The sequence below is a fragment of the Beta vulgaris genome, chromosome 3, assembly GCF_026745355.1.
Source record: "Beta vulgaris subsp. vulgaris cultivar EL10 chromosome 3, EL10.2, whole genome shotgun sequence".
In the NCBI taxonomy this organism is placed as follows: Eukaryota; Viridiplantae; Streptophyta; class Magnoliopsida; order Caryophyllales; family Amaranthaceae; genus Beta; species Beta vulgaris.
Genome location: NC_079204.1, coordinates 8,259,059 through 8,268,375, shown reverse-complemented (window position 1 = coordinate 8,268,375; position 9,317 = coordinate 8,259,059). Strand labels below are relative to the sequence as shown.

General features: G+C 36.2%; 1 protein-coding gene across 2 annotated transcripts; it reads left to right on the top strand.

Moving 5' to 3' along the window:
* The first annotated feature begins 1,833 nt into the window (after positions 1–1,833).
* LOC104888539 (hypothetical protein) lies at positions 1,834–9,068 on the top strand. 2 transcript variants are annotated; one of them, XM_010673558.4, is made up of 10 exons: positions 1,834–2,458; positions 3,027–3,113; positions 3,352–4,256; positions 5,652–5,740; positions 5,831–5,934; positions 6,024–6,123; positions 6,909–6,984; positions 7,068–7,182; positions 7,275–7,806; positions 8,352–9,068. In XM_010673558.4, the coding sequence occupies exons 1-10, from the start codon at positions 2,134–2,136 to the stop codon at positions 8,809–8,811; spliced, it is 2,793 nt and encodes a 930-aa protein (XP_010671860.1). In that variant the 5' UTR covers positions 1,834–2,133; the 3' UTR covers positions 8,812–9,068. The 2 variants fall into 2 exon arrangements, with proteins under 2 accessions (XP_010671860.1, XP_048496953.1); XM_048640996.2 differs by having other exon boundaries at positions 2,319–2,458; positions 3,016–3,113.
* Positions 9,069–9,317: the final 249 nt, after the last annotated feature.

The window sequence follows — 9,317 nt, the reverse complement described above, 5'->3', positions numbered from 1 at the left end:
GGTATTGGAGCATGCTAAGGCTGTCTTCTTCCAAGACAAGGAATTTGTGGTCAGCTCCTCCTGATGGTTGGCTGAGTATTATGAGGGGTTTCCTAGGTCGACTCAGTTTAAAAGTTTGCTTTATGTGGTGTAATTGTGGTACTTTTGCTTCCAGTTTTAGGTTGTCTTTTCATGTTAATCATGTTTGTACTTTGAAGGGTTGTACTGAACCTGGTTTATTAATTTAAGTTGAGCTTCCTTTGGGTTTAAAAAAAAAAAAGAGTTTCGGGCAAAATAATTTTTTTAATCATAATACCCACTTGTGGAGTATGCCTTTGGACCGTTTATGAAAAAAGATGTACATCCTTTGTTCTAAATGCAATGTGGAGGGAAGTCATAAAGATTAAGGAGCTCATGTGATAATAGAGATTTAGAAGATTTAGAAAGGAAGAAAAGAAGTTCAACTGATGAACACAGATAGAGAGGGTCAAAAAACTCAGAAGGGAGCATCTTTCCAAATGACCTTGTTAACGTATGGGCATCTTTCCAAAGCAATCTTAAAAGTATTTTAAAACTTCCTAAAAGTTAAATAAAAAGAGGGTAATGTTATATGTAGCCATTAGGGCTATGGATAAGCATTAAATATATTTCTTAAAATAGAAATAGTTTAAAAATTCAAGACAAAATTACACATCATTTGAGGTAATAAATGCTTGATTCAACTTTTTATTTCCATTTTTAGCTTCTTATATGTAGCCCTAACGGCTCGTTTGGTAGTCGTTAATAAATTGCGGTAATGGGAATGAATTTTAAGTGTAATTTTATTAGGGAAGCACCCTTAAAATCTCCATGGGGAGATATTTTTTCTCCATGGGCAAGCAATCTCACCCATAAACTTGTGTTTTTGTCTCCAAGGGGAAGCAATTTTCATTACCACTCATTACCAACCTACAAGGTGGTATTGGATGGGAATGAAAATTCAAGAAGGAAAGTGGACACTTTAGGATAAATTAGCATTACCATGGGAATGGACAATGATATTTTTCACAAATTTACACACAAATTCATTCTCATTACCACCATTTATAACCAACTACCAAACGGGCCGTAAGGGCTATGTATATCATTTTCCATAAAAAGATATGTTAATTAGTTCAATTTTTTTTGGGCAGTTAAGTTAGTTTAATTGGTAACTAACCTTATATGCATGTTTATGCATGTGAAGTAAAATGATAAGTGGTAAATACTTTGTAGCTTGTTAGATCGGTTTTTTTCTCCTTTTTTGTTTTTATTTGTGAACTAATATAGTGGTAGGTGTTATAGTTTTCTTTCTTAGAAAATGGTATATTGATCAAAAAAGGTGGAAACCAAAATTCTCAAGAGTTCCCATATATAATAGTGATATTGTTTTTGAAATATCACAAAACTAGTCCAAACTATATGGGCATCTTCTAGATGACCTTAACAAAACTGACATCTACAATTTATATTATCAAAACATAATATGCAAACATTATAAACCGCCATGTATCAACCCATTACCCAACTTATACGCTGATGTGGTACCGCTTTGTTTCCAACATGACGTTGATAGTTTGATACGCGAAAGCATAGTATAATCCATGATCTATTGTAATATCTGATCTTACCATTAAATTTTTGATTTATACTTATAACAAAATGTCAATCTCAAACTGTACATTATTTTTATCTTATTAAATTATCGGAAATATTCTCGGACCCATATTGTAAATTCATAATGTATTGTAATGTTTCTAGAAAATTATCTTTGGTTTTCCAATAAAAGGAGGGTGGGTGGGATTCTCTTCATCCTCATAAAAAGAAATTAATACTACTTTGTATTAAATAAAGTCCATTTTACCTCAGAACTCAGAAGATATTCAGATAACATTCTTGGACGATCACTTCACTATTTTCGTTCTCTTCCCTACCAAATTTTCTCTCAACAATATGAGCATAATATAGTTCTATCACTTTCGAACATCTACTTTTATTTTTAGTGCCAAAAAAAAAAGTCTACTTTCAGTCTGTCACCAATTCACCCTTCAACAACAATCTTTCAACAAAAAAATTCACACATTTTCCTCCATTTTTACTGGGTTTTCCTTCTAATTTTTTCCCCAAGTTGCAGAAATGAGTTTACTAACAACACCAACAACAACATCAACAACATGGTCTTATCAACTTCAATTCAATTTCAAGTTTCGGAAACCTCAGACGCCATTGTTGTTTGCAAAAGCTCGGTTTTCAAGCATTGTTGATCGACGCCGCCATAATCTTCGAGTTCATTGTGTTGCGCAAGATGAGGTTAAGAATGGCAGTGAATCGGAACAACGAATTTCTGGAGATTCTTGGACGAATTCGAATTCGGACACTTCTTCAGTTAATGATGTTTTGTCTGATTGGTTTGGAAATTCTGACCAGTCTAGTAATTCTGGGAAGAAAAATGGGATTGGAGGTGAAAGAATTAATTTTTTGTGCTTTTCAGGTTATGGGTTTAATTGGGTTTTTAATTTGGGTCTTAAAGGAATTTTATTTTTTATGAATTATGTGTTGGTATATTGGTTGTTTTGGTTTTTCAAATTAGGTCAGGAAAGAATTGTGGTTTTGGAGTTGATCAAGTTGGTTAAAATGTGTGATTTTGAATATGCAATAACTTAATTTTGGTCTAAATTGAAAATATGTTAAAATATATGTTGGTTGAAAGTTTTTGAGAAGGTGGGAATTGATATAACTTGCAACTTGTGTTCTTGTATCTTTTTATCTTTTGTAAATTTTATTGGAGCTATATCTCAACAGTGAAGAGAAGGGTGTAGAATTAGTGTCAATCAATAGGAAAATTTTGAAAAAGAAATTAAATAATATCAGTATAAAGATAGCTTGAGAAACCATTAGGAACAATGTTCGAGTTTCGAGTTGAGATATTGATACTTGAAATGTGGGTGTCGAGTCACCCCATAGTATTTGTGTTAGTTTCATCTTGTTATAGGGATGGCATTAATGATCTTGAAGTAGTTGAATTTCAGGAATTCTGGGAGTAGGGCTTGCTGGTGTTTTACTTGTTGCTGGAATTACGTCTGCAGCAATGTCAATCGGCAAGAAGAGCAGCCCAAGTGAGTACACTCTCCTTTGTAAAATCATAGTGCTCAAGCTTATATATACAACTAGAGAGTACATAATGAAACCCGTAATAGTTAATATCTCTTATTTAGTTGTTTTTGTTTCCTGTGTTCCCATGTTGCTCACTTGCTCTATAACATTTGCCTTCACATTATTGAATATGTTGTCTATGAATTTGCATCAAAGTCGAACTGGATCATGATGTACAACTACTCAAATGGTTCTTTGCAGGGCCCGTACCAGAGATGAAGTCAATTACGCAACAGCAAGAAGAAGTACTATTGACTTCTGAAGAAGAGGTTTACATGGAGGGAGAGAATAAAAATGATGGGAAGTATAATGTTGAGGATGAAAGTAATCTGCAAAATGGGTACGATGTGGAGAGCACTGCAGGTGTGGAGAGTGATCTTTCCTCGTCACTGGGACCAACTGAAATCACTAGTCAAAGGGGACTTGTTGATGACACCAATGTAGAGTCATTATCTGTCCTTGAAAATTCGTCAGAGGGCCTTGTTGCTTCTGCTCAAGAGCGTTTACAAACTGTTACTACATCGTCTGATGTGAACAGTCTGGGTACAAATTCAAAATCACTTGAATCTCCGCTAATAGAAAGTGTTGATGGCTCCTACGCGACCTCTAGCGCTGTGGTGAGTAAAACAGAGGAGCGCCTGGATGTTGAGCTGAACAATGCTGAAGCTAGTTCCGACTTTGATGTTCCTACGAATTTTCAAGATCTGGACAGTTTAGGCACTGCTAATGCAGCTCTAGAAACTGACAGTGTGTCTAGAGGTGATATACCAGTTGCAAGCAAGGAAGACAATGAACTGCAGGAGCCACTTCAGTTTCCGGATGAAAGTAATATAAAATTCACAGGCACTAGTAGCTCTAAGGAGACCGGAGTTTCTACAACAGTATCTTCTATAGAAAAATTATCTGCTGATGAACAGAATGATGGAAGTGATGCCATTGGTGGCAGATCTGTCTTTAAATCACAATCTCCAAGTTTCTCAACTCGTGGAATACCTGCACCATCACTACTTTCTGCAGCGCGTCAGGTGTCTCCTGGAAAAGTTTTGGTTCCTGCAGTTGCTGATCAAACTCAGTCACAAGCACTGATGGCCTTGCAAGTATTGAAGGTATGCTTCCATGAATTTCTTTGAGTTGTGCTCTTCATATGTCTGCTGAACTCCTTAACCTATTGTTGTGGCTTACATTATTGTATGAACTGCACAATTTCTATTGTAGCTCTAATACAAAAGCTTTTGGTTGCTTTCAGTACAGCTAGTATTTCGTGTGTTTGATCAGATGCTACTATTTGACGCATGTGTGCTCTGATAATACTGAGAAATTGTGACTTTCCCTAGCTTTGATAGCTGTTGTTCATTTATCATTCAATTCCACCTAAACCGTCTGCCATTCAGATAATAACCCCCCCCCCCCCCCCCAAAAAAAAAAAAAAAAAAAAAACCCTGGCCAACAAAAAGAAAAGATCCGCAACTTGATACATATGAGAAAGGAAATGGACTAAAGGGAAGTAAAAGCTAAATAGTGATCTTATCAACAAATTATGCATATGCAGCTATTGACAAACTTATTTGTTGACTTCCCTCAAGTGGGCAAATGTATCAAGATAAAATGTAGTTTCCTTAATAACATAGATTGTGTTTCTTATCATACTAAGTGCACCAGGAGACACAAGTTCAAGTTATGTGTTCCCAATATGAACACATCTTAGTCCTTAGAGATTAATAAGTTTGGAGCTGTGACACTCCTGCGAAAAGAAATTGGCTGGTGGATGTCGTGCAGATATGCTGTGGTTGCTTGGGTTCCTAAGTGCTGCAGTGCACCATGTCAATATCTGGTGCACGAAGCAGACTACGACAAAGCATGCGCATCCATTAATTTTTCCCTTGTTCACATTGAAGTTGTCAGCAACTGAAGCAAATTCAAATTCAATTCCTTTTGAGGCATAGGGATTGTTTGTCAAAGCTAATCATAAAGAACAGCAGTTTGACACTGTTAGACAAGTTTTAGAGTAAACTTGTTCTATCTTCTGGTCTAGTGAATTTCTTTTGCTTTGACGATACTTTTTTTTTTTTTTACTAGTTGCTTTGAAGATTTTTGTGTTCAGCTTCATGTTGCATTTAGAAACTTGAAAAAGATCTGAAGTACTTTCGGTCATTTTGGCCTGTGTGCTCCTGAATTTCTGAATATCTGTAGATAATTAAATCTGTCAAGATTTGAGCATCTTGATCGGCATTCACTTGCTTGAAGGCCTTTTTATTTATCTCTCAGAGCTTGTTTATCTTTTTTATATAATTTTACTAAACTTGAAGAGGACGACATGGATTATGTCGGATTCCTATTATGTTATTCCAGATACCACAATAAATAATGTAGAACTGGCTGCTTTTTTATTTTCTTCTTTTCTTTTTTTCTTTTTGATCTTGTTTGGATTGATGGTTTTTTTTTAAAAAAAAAAAACTTTTTCAAGATGTTGTGTCTCTGACATATTGATGTACAAATCTCAGGTAATTGAGAGTGATGCTCAACCTGGTGATCTCTGTACTCGTCGTGAGTATGCCCGTTGGTTAGTTTCTGCAAGTAGTGCTCTTTCACGGTATGAAACTATGCGTTGATTTTTTAAATGCTTACCATTTTTTATTTTTGTTTTATGTGCATACATGATATGTGATTCTCCTTTTTTCAGAAACTTGATCTTGAAGGTCTATCCGGCTATGTTCATAGAAAATGTTACTGAACTCGCATTTGATGACATCACACCTGAGGATCCTGACTTCACATTCATCCAAGGTAAGTTATACTGTTATTTCAATACAAGATGTGATTTATTGGGTTTAAATGTACCATATAATAGAACAGGAAGAAATCCTGTGTCCCAGGTTTGGCAGAAGCTGGACTTATATCTAGCAAGCTTTCAAGACAAGATATGCTTTCTTCTGCTGATGAAGAGATAGGTTCTTTTTACTTCCATCCTGACAGGTGATTCTGTTATCTGCTATGAACAAACAACCTTTCCAGAGTTTATCTTGTTGATTGATCAAGTTTATGGACCTTCCAAGAGATGTGGAGCTGAATGTCTTAACCTAAGAAGCAGTTGGGGGGGGGCGGAGTAATTAGCAAGAATAGGCCTATCTACAACTTAGAAATCCCTAAATGGAAAACTGTAGTACTCTAATATTGATATATTTGGTCACCAAGTTGAGTATCACTCTCAATTACCTGATCTTTTTGCATGTTATTGGACCACTCATACTTTTAGCCTTTTGCTTATATACAGTAGGATTGGAGAAGTCAGCTGAGAACTAATGTATATAGAAGCTTGGTCTTAACCAATAAGCAAAGAACTTTTTGCCTCTTAGCTGATTCTCTAGAATGTCTGAACTTTCTACTTCCATATCCCATTATTACTATCAATTTTTTGTCCCTGTGCATTTGTATTGAGGCTTCCCTGCTCAGGGTTAGTTCCTTAGTGGGATACATGCTGTGGTAGTTGTATTGTACAAACATATGCTCTGAACTTGAAAATTAGGGAGTGGAAGGCTAGTAATCCCTTCCTGTCTTTCATGTGTGTGTGTTTGATCCTCCCTAGGGGGTGCGGTTTGAGTTAGGTTCTACTTTAGGTGCCTTATGAGAGGGAGTGGTGGTAATTTACCAAACCAAGTTTTTTATCTTTTTGTAATTTTCCACCTTTGTATTTGCTTTACATTTTTTCGTGTCAATGGACTTCAATGGTCCTTATTTTCATGATTTTTTTTTCTGTGCAGCACTTTATCTCGTCAAGATCTTGTGACCTGGAAGATGGCCTTGGAAAAGAGACAGCTACCAGAAGCTGACAGAAAGGTTAAGATACAATCATATTCTAATCATTTACAATAAATGTATATTTTAATATAGAGACTTATGCCTTTCGCACTTTCCAATAGGTTCTGCACCAACTTTCTGGTTTCATTGACATCGACAAAATTGACCAGGATGCATGTCCTGCCCTTGTGGCTGACCTATCTGCAGCAGAGCAAGGAATTGTGGCACTTGCATTTGGTCAGTCTCTGTCCCGTATCGTTGACGTATAGCTTTCTTTCTGTTTCCTTCGAGCTTGGATGTTTGATGGGTTGTTTACATTAAACTTGCAGGATACACTAGACTTTTCCAGCCAGATAAGCCAGTCACGAAAGGCCAAGCTGCAATTGCTCTGTCCACTGGGGAGGCAGCTGAAGTAGTTAGCGAAGAGCTTGCTCGTATAGAAGCAGATTCCATTGCTGACAAAGCTGTTTCTGCCCATAATGCGTTGGTGGCAGAAGTCGAAAAGGATATCAATGCGAGTTTCGAGAAGGAGCTTCTGATGGAAAGAGAAAAAATAGATGCTGTGCAATTAATGGCTGAAGAAGCAAAACAAGAAGTTGATAGGCTTAGAGCAGAGAGAGAAGAAAAAAATATTGTTTTGATGAAGGAACGGGCTACTATAGAATCAGAGATGGAAGTTCTTTCTAGATTGAGGCATGAGCTGGAAGAGCAGCTGCAAAGTGTGATGAGTAATAAGGTTGAGATATCATATGAGAAGGAACGGATTGAAAAGCTCAAGAAAGAATCGGAAGAAGAAAATCAAGCAATCATCAGATTGCAATATGAGCTGGAGGTTGAGAGAAAGGCCCTCTCCATGGCCCGGTAAGTATATAATATAGCAATTCTGATTTTAGGTTACAGAAGATATTGAAAAAAAAAAATTGCCAAAATTGTATACTTCCTCCGTTTTTTTTTACATGTTACACTTTTCAAATAACGGATTCCTAGGTAATTTTTGGAGAGGAGAGAAATAGAGAGAAAGAAAACAAAATGGTCCCATGTGAACATGTGATAGGAGAGAGATAGAGAGTTATTACCCAAAATAAAAGTGTAACATCTAATTTGAAACTTCCTAAAATAGAAAGTGTAACATGTAAAAAAAACGGAGGAAGTATAATGCATATATTTAACCAAGTGCATTATTTTCATTTCATGTGAAGATGATGTGCATCTTTTCTTTATCAAGATAAAATATATTTATCCAAGAAAACATATCCTTCTATTTATTCTTAATTCAAGAAATCCCTGGTTAAAAAGGGATTAGATAAGAAACCAATTCTTTTACTCTTCCAGTAAATTTTCCCACTATCATATAAATTATACTTCTATGAATATCTCAAGTTTGGTTATGTTTATTTATGATTCAGGACATGGGCAGAAGATGAAGCAAAAAGAGTGCAAGAGCATGCAAAAGCGCTGGAGGAGGCAAGAGATCGCTGGGAGAGAAAAGGCCTCAAAGTAATGGTTGACGAGGACCTTCGTGAGGAGGCCTCAGCTGATATTACATGGACCAATGTGGGGAAAAAACTATCAGTAGAAGAAACCACTGAGAGGGCTGAAAATTTGATGGACAAGCTCAAGGTTATGGCAGATGAAGTTTGGGGGAAATCCAGAGAGATAATTACCAAGATTATCCAGAAGATTCAGTCACTAATTTCAGGCATCAAAGAACGGATCTCCAAGGCAGGCGAGCAAACAATTGAATTGAAAGATGTTGCTGTTGCAAAAGTAGGCGGGTCTGTACAAGAATTGCAACAAAATGCTGCTGGCTTTGGTGCAACAGTGAAGGAAGGTGTTGAGAAACTAACGCAAAGATTTAAGACATGATGTCTCCCCTCTTTGTAGGCTTAGATGGTCCATTGATTTTTGGTAAGCTTACTTGGAGCCATATGTAATAACCATTGTTTCTACACAAATTGTTGCGCATAAAAAATTTCGGTGGGTCTCCCACGTTGAAGTGTGTACACTCAAACTTGTACATGAGACCAGGGGAGTCTTGTCTGTAATAATGTCTCCCGATAGATTGTAATACTTGGAACTTGGATTGCGTAACTAGCAATATAACTTGTACCAGTTTATGTGACTGATCCTCTATTATTAATTATTAATTGTAAGGCAAAGAATTTGTTTCAAAATACTTCCTCCTTCCCAAAATATAGTTCCCATTTCCATTTTGAGTGTCCCAAAATATAGTTCCCATTTCCATATTTAGTTCCACATTTTTTCGTAATTTGTCTAGAAAAACCGTGTCTAATCATTTATTTGCTTCTTGAATTTTGTTTTTTCCTTTGTTTATATAACCAAAATGTTACAATCAATGCTCTTTCACCAAA